A 17146-nucleotide genomic window follows, 5' to 3' on the forward strand; every position below is an offset into this window, starting at 1 on the left:
CTGCAGCCAAAAAACACATGAAAAAATGCTCATCATTACTGGCCGTCAGAGAAATGCAAATCAAAACCATGATGAGATACCATCTCACACCAGTTAGAATGGCAATCATTAAAAAGTCAGGAAACAACAGTTGCTGGAGAGGATGTGGAGAAATAGGAATGCTTTTACACTGTTGGTGGGACTGTAAACTAGTTCAACCATTGTGGAAGACAATGTGGCGATTCCTCAAGGATCTAGAACTAGAAATACCATTTGACCCAGCCATCCCATTACTGGGCACATACCAAAGGATTATAAATCATGCTGCTATAAAGACACATGCACACGTATGTTTATTGTTGCACTATTCACAATAGCAAAGACTTGGAACCAACCCAAATGTCCATCAATGATAGACTGGATTAAGAAAATGTGGCACATATACACCATGGAATACTATGCAGCCATTAAAAAGGATGAGCTCATGTGCTTTGTAGGGACATGGATGAAGCTGGAAACCATCATTCTCAGCAAACTATCACAAGGATAGAAAACCAAACACTGCAAGTTTTCACTCATAGGTGGGAATTGAACAATGAGAACACTTGGACACATGGTTGGGAGCATCACACACTGGAGCCTGTCGTGGGGTGGGGGAAGGGGGGAGGGATAGCATTAGGAGGTATACCTAATGTAAATGACAAGTTAATGGGTGCAGCACACCAACATGGCACATGTATACATATGTAACAAACCTGCATGTTGTGCACATGTACCCTCTATAGAACTTAAAGTATAATAATAATAATAAAAAGAAAAACCACCTATAGAATACAACATGCACTATTTGAGTGATAGGTATGCTAAAACCCCAGACTTCACCACTATATGTGATTCATCCATGTAACCAAAACCCACTTGTACCCCTAAAACTACTGAAATAAAAAAAATTTTTAATGCATTAGGAGAGAGGCAATAAGGTGGAGAAGGTAAACCAGTGACATGGAGGATAACAAGTCTCTGAAGAATCCAGAGAAAAAGTACAAAGAGATGAGAACTATCAGGAAAAAGAAGATTAACGTGGTTGAGAAACAATAGTTATCTGACCAAAAATAATAAACGATCCTGAAAAAGGAATCTGAAGCAATAACTGAAGAAAGGCATTTTGAGCTAGACAAAGATTGTGATATGAAGACAAAAAGAGCTCAATGAATTCCAGGGTAAATCATTCACATACCAGCAAAGTTTTAACAAATAATGGCATTGAAAAGGATCCTTTGAGCACCCCTGCAGGAAAAGAACGAAAAGAACAGAAATGAGGGAATATCTTGACTTTTCCATGTGTAGAAGACAATGAAGCAATGTCAACATGAGGAATTCTGAGAAGAAAAGGTTATGACAATGATTTAATAGACTCTAAGTTGTTTTATATGTGTGAAAGCAATAGATTTGCAGAAAAATTACAAAATATGCCACGCTGGATCCTTAAAAAGTTGCTCAAAGATGTAGACCAGATGACTAAGAGATGAATCAAAATTAAAATCTCAAGAATAAGGTCATGTGGAATTTGGGAGAAATCCAAATGGAATTATCATTATCCTAATACCACATAGCTACAGAAATCCACAGCCTGTTCTAGTGGACTGGACAAAACTGGCCACACTCATGAGCATTCAACAATGTGGAGAAGTTATGCCTCTTTCCAAAATGCTATCTGAAGGAAGTTTATAAACAAATAATTTCCATATAGTTATTGTTTATTGAAAATAACTCTCTTGTAGGACTTTAAAAATGTCCGAGAGGAAACCTTTCTCTCAAGCCGAAGTCTAATTGGATCACAGTTAGATAAAAACAAAACAAAACACCATTCTTAAAAAAGCTAAAAGGAAATACATTAGAATGTTAAGTATCATTGCCTTTTGTTGTCAGATCAATGATGATTTCCCCCATCTTTCTATTTGTATAATTTCTGTATTTTCTATAGTTAGCACATATTTTTATCAAACCTGGATAGATGTATGATTTTGAAACACACAGTTCAACATCAACTGTATCAAAACTACGATCACTGTCTTTAATAGACATTTTTCAAATTTCTATTCAATATATTCATTAATTTTGACCTGCAGATACAGTGTACAGCTAAATGATTCTAGAGTTTTTATTTTCAGGATCAGATTTTTCTCAGGTATGCTACTGTGCTTTTTCCATGATATAAGGAATAATTGACAAAACTTATTTTTCAGGCAGAATGTTTTTCCTATAGCAGTAGTTCTCAACTGTTAGTATGTATAAGAATCACTGGGGTGTTCATTAAAATGTAGATTCCTAAATTCCATCCTAGACTTACTAACCAGAGCCTGCATAGAGCTCAGAGGCTTACCTTAAAATAAGAACCATAGGTGATTCTGATACAGCTGATCTACCACCTATACTATGAAAAAATATTTCTCTTTTATGTGAAACTCTAAAGTCTCAGTTAAGCATTTAAGAATTTGAGCAGATGATTACTTATTTCTTGGGTGAAATAATGAATGTGCGCCTAGGCATTCCTGCAACCTGCATCTGTGGAAAGGCAGTATGGTAGATACTGTTGGTTGGCTCCCTCAACCCCCCTCTCATCTTCTATTCCATTGGCTTCTACCATCTAGGCAAGGAAGCCAAGTCCAAATTAAATTCCCAGATTCCCTGCAAGTAGGGGTAGACGACGATACAATATTCTGCTCAATGAAATGTAGGTGAAAGTCTCTGTGAACTATCTATTTCTTGAATTAGAAATAAAAAGTAAAAGCTTGCAAGAGGAGACATTGTGTCTGGATGCAGCAGCCACCTATGGATTGTGAGGATGGAGTCAGATACTGGAGAGAAGTACAGGAGGAAAGAAGATGCTTGGGGCTTCAATATCTTTTTAAGTGAACAAACCAGCCTGGGGCTCTTAGATATGCATAATACTTAATATACTTGTCAGAATGAAACACATGCACATATGAGCTGTGAAATATGAATTGTGTAATTTTCATTAATTTCCCTTAGTCTTGCTTCTTTTATAAGCTCACAGCAGTTCCAGGCCCTTAACTGCTCCAGACTAGCATCCAGTTACAGGTATCTGAAGACCTTTTAGTTTGTAGGATGAATTTCAGATTAAATACTAACTCTGCTTGAAAGCATTTGCAAGCCTCTTTCCCACCACAGGTGGGTACCCTATGTTCCTGCTTTAAGCCCACTCTCTAGTCCTTGGAGTGGTTTTCATTGCCTACAGACTCCTTCTTGCCTTGCCCCATCCACCAAATGAGACCTCTGAGGTAGGGCTTAAAGAGTTAATGCTCTCATATTAACATTTAAAATGCTCTTATATTTGCATTTAAAAATGGCATTGCACACCATAAAGATGAACTGTAAAATTCATGCTAATAATTTAAAATTTTAATTTAATTTTTCTTTACTTAGAGCAACATTAAATAGCAAAAAAATAGCATGACAAATTGAGAGACAGACTATGGAAGAAAGGAAAAACCGTTATATTTTACTACCTTTAATGACACTTTTTTCCTGCTTTTTGAACAACATGCCCCACAAATTACATAGCCAGCTGTGCTCCTGTGTGCCAGTGCTGGGGCAGAGCAGACTCTGCTTTCCTATCACACTTCAAACTGTGGGATTTGGACTCAATGGCTGCTCTCTGGGGGCTCATCTCTCCATTCTCAGCCAGCTTCCATTTTACCAACAGGTATACATACACATACCCAAACAGACACATTAATGCACACGAGTAGAATTAAGAACTTGCTATCAATAAAGTCTAACCTGCTTCAGGCTCAGTTTCAGGGACCTCAGATGCTTCAAACTCCTCAGGTAACCATGACCCTCGGGTATCGTGAGATGCCTCAGGCTCTTCGTGAACTTCCAACTCATCACCTTCAATCTCCTCTTCATCCTCATTATCAGTCTCTTCAGCTTCTAAAAAAATTTGAAGAAATAAATTATCATTTGATTGAAGTCAACAAATATTTATTGGGTGTTGATAAGTGCTGAAGCCAAACAAAGAATATGAAATGGTCCCTGCCCTCCTAGAGTATGTAGTTTAATGGGGGAGATAGAAAAATTATCTATTTATTATAGCTATTCACATGTAGTGGTAAAGGATGATAGTCATCTGCTCAGAGTGCTGTATGAGTACCAGACTAGGGGTTCATTCAAAAATGAAATGTTTGTGGCAGTTCCAAACATCCTTACAGTAAATCTAGAAATAGCCCAATGTCCAAAGAAATGGCTACATCAGCACCATTCAATATAGTAGCCACTAGCTACATGTGGCTATTGAGTACTTGAAATGAGGCTAGTCCAAATTGATATATACTGTAAGTATAAAACATACAGTGAATTTTAAAGATTTAATATGAAAAACTAAATATAAAATATGTGACTTTTAGAAAATTTAAAGTTCCATGTGTGGCTTATATTATGTTTCTAATGGGTAGCACCAGGTTAGATTATATATATAATGATTGATTTTCTTACAGCTAACTAAAAATAATAAATCATGTAGTGTATTAATCAATATATTAAATGTAAATACAAAATACAAAAATTTGCTGGGTGTGGTGGCACACACCTGTAGCCCCAGCTACTCAGGAGGCTTAGCAGGAGAATCGCTTGAACCCAGGAGGTAGAGGTTGCAGTGAGCTGAGACTGTGTCACTGCACTTCAGCCTGGGTCATGGAATGAGACTCTGGCTCAAAACAAACAAACAAACAAACAAACAAACAAACAACCCAGAACTAGTAGCCGGTTTAATAACTACCACAATTTTGGAACAGTGATAAACATATAAAGATATGTAAAACTATAATGTGATATGAAAACATCTTCATTTCTTTTGGTGACAAAGTCAAGGTATTGCTAATATTATTGTGGTTTGTTGCCTATATTAATTGCACATTGAAGGAAATAATAAATTTCAGTTAAATGTTAGTGAAAATAAATTCGGAATTATTTTCCAATTAAGTTCACACACCCCTGAATTTTACCCATAGACCCTAGGTTAAGAACTCCAGTCTTTTTTTTTTAACATCTGTCTTATCTTTTAAAAATTTTTTTATTCCAAAAGTTTTTGAGGAACAGGTGGTGTTTTGTTCCATGGAAAAGTTCTTTGGTGGTGATTTCTGAGGTTTTGGTACACCTATCATCCAAGCACTATACACTGTACCCAATGTGTAGTCTTTTATTCCTCATCTCCCTCCCACCTTCCCCGCAAATTCCCGAAGTCTAGTATATCATTCTTATGCCTTTGTGCCCTCATAGTTTAGCTTTCACTTATAAGTGAGAACATACAATGTTTGGTTTTCTATTCCTGAGTTACCTCACTTAGAATAATGGTCTCCAACTCCATCCAGGTTGCTGCAAAAACCATTATTTCATTCCTTTTTATGGCTGAGTAGTATTCCATGGAATATATATATATCACATGTTCTTTATCCACTTGTTGGTTGATGGCATTTAGGCTTGTGCTGCTATAAACGTGTGTGTGCAAGTGTCTTTTTCAAACAATGATTTCTTTTCCTATGGGGAGATACCCAGTAGTGGAATTGCTGGATCAAATGGTAGTTTTATTTTTAGTTCTTTAAGGAATTGCCATAGTGTTTTCCATAGTGTTGTACTGGTTTACATTCCCACAAGCAGTGTAAAACTGTTTCCCTTTCATCACATCCATGCCAACATCTATTATTTTTTGATTTTTTAATTATGGCCATTCTTACAGGAGTAAGGTGGTATGTCACTATGGTTTTGATTTGCATTTCCCTGATAATTAGTGATGTTGAGCATTTTTTCATATATTCGCTGGCCATTTGTATATCTTCTTTTGAGAACTGTCTATTCATGTTCTTAACCCACTTTCTGATGGGATTATTATTTTTTTTTCTTGCTGATTTGAGTTCCTTTTAGATTCTGGATATTAGTCCTTTGTCAGATCCGTAGTTTGTGAAGATTTTCTCCCACTCTGTGGGTTGTCTGTTTACTCTGCTGATTATTTCTTTTGCTGTGCAGAAGATTTTTAGTTTAATTAAGTCACATCTATTTATCTTTTTGTTTTTGGGTTCTTGGGCATGAACTCTTTGCCTAAGCCAATGTCTATAATAGTTTTTTGATGTTATCTTCTAGAATTTTTATGGTTTCAGGTCTTAGATTTAAGTCCTTGATCCATCTTCAGTTGATTTCTGTATAAGGTGAGAGACAAAGATCCAGCTTCATTCTTCATTGTGGCTTGCCAATTATCCCAGCACCATTTGTTGAATAGGGTGTCCTTTCTCCATTTTATGTTTTGTTTGTTTGTTTTTTTCTTTGTCCAAGATCAGTTGGCTGTAAATATTTGACTGTATTTCTGGGTTCTCTATTCTGTTCCATTGGTCTATGTGCCAATTTTTATAGCAGTACCATGCTGTTTTGGTAACTATATCCTTGAAGTATAGTTTGAAGTTGGGTAAGGTGATGCCTATAGATTTGTTGTTTTTGCTTAGTCTTCCTTGGCTATGTGGGATCTTTTTGTGTTCCATTTGAATTTTAGGATGTTTTTTTCTAGTTCTGTGAAGAATAATGATGGTATTTTGATGGGAATTGCATTGGATTTGTAGATTGCTTTTGGCAGTATGGTTATTTTCACATGCTCATGGATTCTACCCATCCATGAGCATGGGATGTGTTTTCATTTGTTTGTGTCATTCATGATTTCTTTCAGCAGTGTTTTGTAGTTTTCCTTGTAGAGATCTTTCACCTCCTTGGTTAGGTGTATATACATATATATACTTTTTTTTTTTTTTTTTTGCAGCTGTTGTAAAAGGGGTTGAGTTCTTGATTTCATTCTCAGCTTGGTCATTGTTGTTATATAGCAGTGCTACTAATTTGTGTACATTGATTTTGTATCCCAAAACTTTACTGAATTCATTTATCAGATCTAGGAGCTTTTTCAGATGAGAATTTAGAATTTTCTAGGTATATGATCATATCATCAATGAACAGCAACAGTTTGACTTCCTCTTTACTGATTTAAATGCTCTTTATTTCTTTCTTCTGTCTGATTCCTCCAGCTAGGACTTCCAGTACAATGTTGAATAGCAGTGGTGAAAGTGGGCATCCTTGTCTTGTTCTAGTTCTCAGTGGGAATGCTTTTAGCTTTTCCCCTTTCAGTATAATGTTGGCTGTGGGTTTGTCATAGATTTCTTTTTTTTTTTTTGAGACAGACTCTCACTCTGTCACCTAGGCTGGAGTGCAGTGGCATGATCTCAGCTCACTGCAACCTCCACCTCCTGGGTTCAAGCGATTCTCCTGCCTCAGCTTTCTGAGTAGCTGGGACTACAGGCACCCGCCACCATGCCTGGCTAGTTTTTTGTATTTTTAGTAGAGATGGAGTTTCACCGTGTTAGCCAGGATGGTCTCAATCTCCCAACCTTGTGATCGGCCCACCTCGGCCTCCCAAAGTGCTGGGATTACAGGTGTGAGCCACTGTGCCCAGCCATAGATGGCTTTTATTACCTTGAGGTGTGTTCCTTTTATGCCCATTTTTCTGAGGGTTTTAATCATAAAGGGGTGCTGGATTTTGTCAAATGCTTTTTCTGCATCTATTGAGATGATCATAAGATTTTTGTTTTTACCTCTGTTTACATAGTGTATCACATTTATTGACTTGTGTATGTTAAACCATCCCTGCATCCCTGGTATGAAACCCATTTGATCATGGTGTATTATCTTTTTGACATGCTATTGAATTTAGTTAGTATTTTGTTGATGATTTTTGCATCTATGTTCATCAGGGATATTGGTCTGGTTCCTTTTTTTAAAATGTCCTTTCTTGGTTTTGGTATTAGAGTGATACTGGCATCATAGAATGATTTAGGGAGGATTCCCTCTCTCTCTATCTTTTGGAATAGTTTCAGTAAGATTGGTACCAATTCTTTGAATACCTGATAGAAATCAGCTGTGAATCCATCTGGTCCTGGACCTTTTCTTGTTGGAAAATTTTAAATTACTGTTTTCAATCTTGCTACTTGTTATTGGTCTGTTAGGGGCTTCTATTTCTTCCTGATTTAATCTAGAAGGGTTGTTTACTTCCGGGAATTTATCCATCTCCTCTAGATTTTCTAGTTTGTGTGCATAAAGGTGTTCATAGTAGCCTTGAATGATCTTTTGTGTTTCTGTGGTATTGGCTGTAATATCTCCTTCCTTCCTTCCTTTCTCTCTCTTTCTTTTTCTTTCTTTCTTTCTTTTTCTTTCCTTCTTTCCTCCTTTCTTCCTTTCTTTCTCTTTTTTTTTTTTCTTTTTAGATAGCCTGTTGTCCAGGCTGGAGTGCAGTGACACGATCTCAGCTCACTGCAACCTCTGCCTCCCAGGTTCAAGTGATTCTCCTGCCTCAGACTCCCAAGTAGCTGGGATTACAGGTGTGCACCACCACGCCTGGCTAATTTTAAAAAAATTTTTAGTAGAAACAGGGTTTCACCATGTTAGCCAGGCTGGTCCTGAACTCCTGACCTCAGGTGATCCACCCACCTCAGCCTCCCAAAGTGCGGGATTACAGGCATGAGCCACCATGCCCAGCTAATTTTTGTATTTTTAGTAGAGATGGGGTTTCGCCATGTTGGCCAGGCTGGTCTCGAACTCCTGACCTCAAGTGATCTGCCCTCCTCAGCCTCCCAAAGTGCTGGGATTACAGGCATAAGCCACCACACCTGGCCTCCTGTTACATTTCTAATTGAGCTTATTTGAATCTTCTCTCTTCTTTTTTTGGTTAATCTCACTAATGATCTATCAATTTTGCTTATCTTTTCAAAGAACCAGCTTTTTGTTTCATTTATCTTTTATTTATTTATTTTTTTGTTTCAATTTTATTTAGTTCTGCTCTGATCTTCATTATTTCTTTTCTTCTGTTTTGGGGATCTTGGGTTCGGGTTTGGGTTGTTCTTGCTTCTCTAGTTCCTTGAGGTGTGACCTTAGATTGTCTATTTGTGTTCTTTCAGACTTTTTGATGTTAAGCATTTAATACTATGAACTTTCCTCTTTGGACCACTTTTGCTGCATCCCAGAAGTTTTGATAAGTTGTGTCACTGTTATTGTTCAGTTCAAATAATTTTTAAATTTCCTTCTTGATTTAATTGTTGGCCTAAAGAACATTCAGGAGCAGGTTGTCTAATTTCCATGTATTTGTATAGTTTTGAGTGTTCCTTTTGGAGTTTATTTCCAATTTTATTCCACTGTGGTCTGAGAGAGTACTCGGTATAATTTTGATTTTCTTAAATTCGCTGAGAACTGTTTTGTGGCCTATTATGTGATCTATCTTGGAGGATATTCCATGTGCTGATGAACAGAATGTATATTCTGCAGTTGTTGGGTAGAATGTTCTGTAATTATCTGTAAAATCTATTTGCTCTAGGGTGTAGTTTAAGTCCACTGAAAAACTCCAATCTTAAAAGAAACTGTTACAGTGAGTTATATAATGAAGATGGGAGTTTAATCATAAAGAGGGTAAGTGGGTAATAAGAGATTTGCTGTCTTCTCAACTCCTGTAGGATGGTTCTAACGAAGTAATTCCAACAGCTGTGTGTCACCTGTGTCAAGAGCAACGATTTAAAGACAAGCTGTGTGTGCTATTCTGCTGTGTATCACTTGCAGAAGGTGTATGAGTAGGTATCTCTGTCAAGAGTCATTTTCCTATGAATCCATTACTTCAGTAACAATATTATTTAGTATACAAACTGGAACACTTTAAGAATAAAAGGTACTATAAAGACTTCAAGAATATAGGCATAAACCTGGGCTTTCATGGACAAATTGGGAAATGTGATCACCCAGTCTATAATTCACTTGAAATACTGCAATTGCTTGCAGTAACAATACCATGACACATCATCAGTCATAGCAATCTGTGCTTGCCTTTTGCCTTCACTTTCATAAGTTCCAGTAGCCTTCGATTTTCTTCTTCGAGTCTCAATTCCTCTTCTGTGGCTTTTCTGAAATGAAAAGGTTCAAATTTAATTATCTTTGGAAATTCAGACTTCTCACACTATTACAGGATTAAATGCTTATAGTGTTAAAAATAAAGATTAAATCTTATTATACTTACTTTACAATGTATATTTTTAAATTACTCATGTTGAGACTAGTTACTTTTCAGCATTTTCTTCTGGGGGAGAAAAACTGGAATGTTATACTTTGAAAAACTTTGTCTATTAATTAGGAAACCTGTCAAAAATAAGAAAGGATTACCTAACTGTACGTTGAAAAGGCAAATGGAAGGATTTGTAGCATTTTTCCTCTGATTTAATGGTAAATGTTCACAATATAATGTTAAGTAAGAAAAGTCAAATATAAAACTATATGTATAATATAATTTTAATTTGGTATTTAGAATGCATATAAATGAGGATTAAAAGTCTAGGAGAAAACCAATCAAATGGTCAACATGGATGATGGCATATAAGTGTTTTAAGTTTTCTTTAACTTTTTGCATTAAAATTTTTTCTATATTGAATAAGCAGAACATTTGTAAGTTTATCTTCCTAATAAGAAAAAAACCCTAATTATTTTATTTTTAACACAGTAGTGATGAAATTTAAAGAGACCTGGAATACGGAGACTTAAAAACCTGGAGGGAATCTGTTTTTCATTAGGATTGAAGCACCAAACCTGCCTTAACGATGGTAAAGAAAGGTGGATGGAAAGTTAGTAAAATGCTGGAGAAAGGCAACATTTATTAAAAATTAAAATGTTTGATCTAGAAATCTATATCTAGGAATTTAGCCCTCAGAAACAGGAATACTACTGCACAAAGAAACATACAAAAGAATGTTGACTGAATCTTTAAAAAATTTTAACAAAAAATTATATCAGGTATTCATCGGTTAAGGAAGAGCCCATTCATGTCAGCAGCATACACTGGGGGCACAGCTTTCCTCAGACCTGTTATTTTCTCATACTCCGCGTTGTTTGCATCCATTTTCCCTTCTTTTGAAAGCTAGTTACACATAAGACATTACTACACCTCTTCTCCCAGCAGGTCGGCTTCCTGTTAATGGAGGACATTCTCTCACTGCATTCCAAATCCTGTGTTCCTGCCGGAAGTCTTGGCATAATTCAAGTTCTCTTTGCTCGTGACTCAGCCCTCTGAGGCTACTGAGTGTTGTTTCTGAACTCCTTTCCCATTTTGTCTGTGTGTGAACAGGCAGTTATTCTGCAGGCATACCTTGCCTTATTGTGCTTTGCTTCATTGCGCTTTACAGATATCATGTTTGTTTTTTTTGTTTTTGTTTTTTTGTTTTGTTTTGTTTTACAAGTTGAGGGTTTGTGGCAACCCTGCAATGAGCAACTCTGTTTCAAACTTCCTCATTATTATTATGTGTCAGTGATTTGTGATCAATGGCCTTTGATGTTACTATTATCATTGTTTGGGGCACCATGAACCACACCTATATAAGACGGTGAACTTAATTGATAGATGCTGTGGGTGTTGTGACTGCTCCACTGACTGGCTGATCCCTTGACTCCCTCCCTTTCCTCAGGCCTCCCTATTCTCTAAGACACAATACTATTGAAATGAGGCCAATTAATAACCTTACAATGGCCTCCAGCTTTTTAAGTGAAAAAAAGAGCCCCACATTTGTCACTTTAAATCAAAAGCTAGAAATGGCTAAGCTTAGTGAGGAAGGTATATTGAAGGCTGAGATAGTCCAAAAGCTATGCCTCTGGTGCAAAATAGTTAGCCAAGTTGTGAATGCCAAAGAAATGTTCTTCAAGGAAATTAAATGTGCTACTCCAGTGAATACACTAATGATACAAAAGTAAAACAGCCTTACTATTGATATGGAGAAAGTTTTTGAGTGGTCTGATTAGATCAAACCAGCCACAACATTCCCTTAAGCCAAAGTCTAATCAGGAGCAAGGCCCTAATTTGCTTCAATTCTGTGATGGCTGAGAGAGGCAAGGAACCTGGAGAAGAAAAGTTTGAAGCTAGCAGAAGTTGGTTCATGAGGCTTAAGGAAAGAAGCCATCTCTGTAATATCAAAATGCAGTGCAAGGTGAAGCAGGCAAGTGCTGATGTAGGAGCTGCAATAAGTTATTTAGAAGACCTAGCTAAGACCATAGACAAAGGTGGCTACACTAAACAACAGATTTTTCAATGTCAACAAACAGGCTTCTATTGGAAGAAGATGCCATCTAGGACTTTCAGAGTTAGAGAGGAGAAGTCAATGCCTGGCTTCAAAGCTTTAAGGGACAGGCTGACACTCTTATTAAGGGCTTGTGCAGCTGGTGAAGCTAATGCCCATTTCCCAGTCCAAAAATCCTAGGCCCCCTAATTAACTATGCTAAATCTACTCTGCCTGTGCTCTACAAATAGAACAAAGCCTAGATGCCAGTACATCTGTTTACAGCATGCTTTACTGAGTATTTTAACTGCTGTTGAGATCTACTGCTTAGAAAAAAAGATTAATTTCAAAATATTACTGCCCATTGATAATGCACATTGTCACCCAAGAGCTCTGATGAAGACACATAAGGAGAATGAATGTTTTCATGCCTGCTAATGCAACATCCATACTGCAGCCCATGGATCAAAGAGTAATTTTGACTTTTAAGTCTAATTATTAAGAAACACATTTCATAAGACTACAGCTGTCATAGATAGTGATTCCTCTAATAGATCTGAGCAAAGTAAATTGAAAACCTTCTGGAAAGGATTTACCATTGCAGAAGCCATTAAGAACATTCATGATATGTGGGAGGAGGTCAAAATATCCACATTAACAGGAATTTGGAAGAAGGTGATTCCAACCCTCATGGATTACTTTAATAAGTTCAGGACTGTAATGAAGGAAGTAACTGCAGATGTAGTGAAAATAGCAAGATAATTAGAATTAGAAGTGAAGCCTAAATTGCTGCAATCTCATGATCAAACTTGAACAGATGAAGAGTTCTTCTCATGGATGAGAAAAGAAATTGGTTTCTTGAGATGGAATCTATTCTTGGTGAAGATGCTGTGAATACTGTTGAAATTACAACAAAAAATTTAGAATACCACATAAACTTGGTTGATAAAGTAGTGGTGGGTTTGAGAGGATTGACTCCAATTTTGAAAGAAGTTCTACTGTGGGTAAAATGCTATCAAACAACATTACATACTACAGAAAAATATTTTGGGAAAGAAAGAGTAATAAACAGATGCAACAAACTTCATCATTGTCCTAGTTTAAGAAATTTCCATAGCCACCCCAACCTTTGGCAACCACTACATTTATCGGTCAGCAGCCATCAACACTGAGGCAAAACCTTCCACCAGGAAAATGATTGACTCACTAAAGGCTCAGATGATCATCACCATGTTATTTTAAAGCATTTTAAAATTAAGGTATATACATTTTTAGACATAATACTATTGCACACTTAATAGATGACAATATTGTGTAAACATAACTTTTATATGCACTGGGAAGCAAAAAAACTCATGTGACTTGCTTTACTGTGGTGGCCTGGAACCAAACCTGCAATATTTCCAAGCTATGCCTGTACCTCAGATGGGGCTCTTTGTGACATCTTCCTTATCCAAATCCTGGATCAAGTATGTTGCTGCTGAGAATCTAAGACCTGAACAGAACAAGGAAGAATTTTGCTGCCAGTTCTTAGAAATTTCTGTAACCCACTTGGATAGATGATCCAACGACTAACAATATGACAGAAATTATCTTGCCATTTGACTAGCATATTTGGAAACTGATGCTGGAAAAGTTTTAAAATTTAGCATGTCTTTAGATATTTGATCAAGATGCAGTTCTTAATCCTGTTAAGTTCCTCTCTTTTCTAACCAACCTATAAGGCCTTTAAGTGAGTGTCTGACAGTTTTTTAAAAACCATCTTAAATTTTATTTCTGAAGTATAAAGGAAAAAAGTTTGTTTTGAAAAACTCATGTTGAATTTTAAAAATCAACATATAAAAACATAGAAAAGCCTGCTTCAATCTGGGCAGGTGACATTAAGGAGTTTATAAAGACGTAAAAATTTAGAATCAAAAGAAGTAAAGATTGATTATAAAAATAACTTAGAGAAATCCATATGGTTAAAGAGGTGAAGGTAGAATTGACAGAAAGTGGAGAAGATATCTTTTCCTTTTTAAAAAAAGTTAAAGGTATACATATTTTTAATATATTTAAAATGTAGCAGATCTCCAGTCTAGAAATCACATCAACTTTGTTTTACTCTTATGTTGAGATCTCCATCTGTTCTCAAAGATTGGACTAGTTCTCACATACTGGAAAAAGATTAAGTAATTCCTTAATTATCAACAGATTATAGCTGATCTGTAGATTGAGTATAGCTGATTGTAGCTAATTAGTAGATTTGTAACAAAAGTTTTCAAAGCTAAAAGGGAATATAAGTAAGTTTGTAATTATTGTCTGAGTTAAAGTACTATTTGGTCAATATTTCACATAATAATTTTATTAACTAATTTAACTAAATCATACATATTTGTGTGTTAAATTTCTAAAGGAGTGACTAGCTTAAATGAATAATGAACACTAAAAAATAAAATCCTCTGGCACACATATCAGTTAAACTGCTCTCTACCTCTGTAATGATCCACCTCCCAGCTTCTTCATTTCTAGGGTTTAAAGAGCTCTCCTAAGTCTCAGCTCAAATAGCTAATATTTGAAAGGGAAAAGGAAATAGCATTTAAGAAAGCCATAGGTGCCATCATCAATAGTAGGAAGTTCCATGGATTTACACAGAAAAATTTAATTCTTAAATGTCTAGGCCTTTATTACTTTGAATAGTAGAAATCCCAGTGGACAAATTAAAATGTAAAGTATTTAAAGAGAATTTTTTAGTAAGGAAGAACAATTAGCAAACTAAGTCATTGTTTCTTTTAATATTTTATTCTTCAATCTGAAGGACTTATAGTTTATTAAAGTTTAGTATTGACCCCTGCCATGAACAGATAACTGTGTGGTCACATTTTAAAAAGTCATTCATTATACCCAGATTAGAGAATAAGCCCTCAATGTTAAACCTGTCAAACATAAATAATTAGCCTGGTCTTTCCATGTGTAGAACTTAGTCAGGCTTTGGATTTTAGTCATGTCGCACAAGTACTATATATTTTCATCTGCTTCCTATGATATTGTTTCTTCAATTTGTAAATGCTAGTTAACAAAATTAAGTCACAGACAAATATCATAACAATATATATCTCTTACCCATGCTCATTTTTAAAATAGTGTCTTTTAAGAGCAGATGCTTGATTTAGAATAAGTTTGATATGGGCTGTGAAAACATCACAACTGTGTGCTTTAGAGATTCTGGAAGTATTTGTGAAATCGCTGCTTTTCTTAAAATTAACTAGAATCAGATCAAGATAATAAATTATTTCAATATTAAATATATTCTATAAGTATAATTGCAAGAAGATATTTAACTGCTATACATTAATCTGTTTTATCATTCTAGGCAGATTTTACCTTGCTGCTTCTTCTTCTTTTTTTTTCTTTTGTAGCTCTTCTAATAATCTTTCTAAAATCTTAGAGTCAATTTCAGATTTCTTCTGTAAATATATTCTATTAAATAAACATTTTCCTGAAATACAGATAAGGAGACTAATATTACTTTTGTAGCTTATAAAATACAGTGAGATGTATTTTGAAGATTAACACAAACATTATTTCTGCTTATATCTAAATATATTTTCCTTTAAGCATGTATCTAAATAGAGCCCAGATTCTTTAAAATATTAATAGATCATCTTAAATTCTTTTAAAAAGGTATTATGAATACAGTAGAAATAAGTAAAACATGAAAAGAGGTAGTATATTTTTCTCCTGGCAATTCCCATTTTGAATATCTTACTTTAAGAGGCAAACAGAATAATTAAAATTTAGCTCTGCTAAATTTATGTACCTCATTTTTCCTACTTGAGGTGAAGAAGAACTAACATTTAGTCTTTGCCCTCAGCCTTATATGTTATTCATTTAGAAGTTATAGCTTCTAATTGTGTGTGTGTGCGTGCTAAACTGTAAGCTTTAAAGAAAAATTACAACGGCCAGCTAGAACATTCAACCATCCGGCACTTATTCCTGGCCACCTTCTCAGTATATGGAAGCCTCATTTTGTGTACCTCTAGTTCCTGCAGGGATTGCTGGGGTGGGTATTTCTATCTAGGAAGAGTGGAGAGTTGTCCGTTCTATATTTAACCAAAAATATCAATAACAAAACTTCACTTTCAAATTTACATAATAAATATTTACCAACCATTGTTTTCTGTATCTGATAAATAGATGACCAAATCAGGTATAATTCCTTTCTTGATTAAGGCCATCCACAATTCTTTTACAATAGGGCAGTTGTCCACAATCCAGCCTCCATATTTTGGGGCACCAGGAAACCTATCCTTGTTTTCTTCCATTATCTGTGAAAAATTGTACACTGATATTACTATCATAGCTTGACAAGTCAAGGATGAAACCTTGATATGTAATTTTTGTGGATCTTAAACAAGTATCTTTTGAGTTCTTCTTTCAAAAGGAAAAAAAAGGGTGACAATTTTTGAAGCTAAACTTAATTTTAAAGCAATAAAATCGTAAGTTTAAAAAGTTAAGAATGGAGGCTGGGCGAAGTGGTGCATGCCTGTAGTATCAGCTACACAGGAGGCTGAGGCAGGAGGATTGCTTGAGCCCAGGTGTTTGAGGTTGCAGTAAGCTATAATTGTGCCACTGCACCAGTGTCAGACCCTGTCTCTAATGAGACAATGACAACAAAAGTTAACAAAGGGAAGAACAGACTTTGTGAAATAAATATAATAATACATTTTTGCTATATATTACTCAGAGGACAGATCGTGATTCAGAAGGTCTGGGGAATGGCCCTAGAGTCTACATTTCTAACATGCTTCCAGGTGATAATGATGCCTGGACCACTCTAAGTAGAAAGCTCCTGGTCCAGTTTGCCTTTTCAGTGACAACACCCTTCACTTCTCTTCTGCTTTCATTTCTCAGTGTGAGAGCTAAAAGGTACTGAGATGGTTCCTACTGATGGCCGTAGGAAGCATGGAGTCAAAACAACAAAACAAACTTTGCAGGTGCTTAGAGAATTCTGCTAAATTCTTGTCTTCTTGCTTCTCTCCAATAGCAATAGTTTCAAC

At 35.8% G+C, this 17146-nt stretch overlaps 1 protein-coding gene across 18 annotated transcripts in view; it reads right to left on the reverse strand.

The window, feature by feature from the left end:
* AK9 (adenylate kinase 9) overlaps positions 1 to 17146 on the reverse strand; it is a 196285-nt gene that overhangs the window by 76411 nt on the left and 102728 nt on the right. For all 18 annotated transcript variants that reach the window (XR_010157762.1, XM_016956141.4, XM_054686881.2 and 15 more), the window contains 4 exons: positions 16258 to 16414; positions 15471 to 15585; positions 9898 to 9974; positions 3784 to 3936 (listed from right to left, as the gene is read on the reverse strand). Coding sequence is in view for 17 of the 18 variants with exons in the window: in XM_016956141.4 (XP_016811630.2) it covers positions 3784 to 3936; positions 9898 to 9974; positions 15471 to 15585; positions 16258 to 16414 (502 nt within the window). In the remaining variant the exon portion in view is untranslated. The remainder of the gene's footprint in view (positions 1 to 3783; positions 3937 to 9897; positions 9975 to 15470; positions 15586 to 16257; positions 16415 to 17146) is intronic.

Source organism: Pan troglodytes, chromosome 5 (assembly GCF_028858775.2).
Source record: "Pan troglodytes isolate AG18354 chromosome 5, NHGRI_mPanTro3-v2.0_pri, whole genome shotgun sequence".
NCBI classification, from domain to species: Eukaryota; Metazoa; Chordata; class Mammalia; order Primates; family Hominidae; genus Pan; species Pan troglodytes.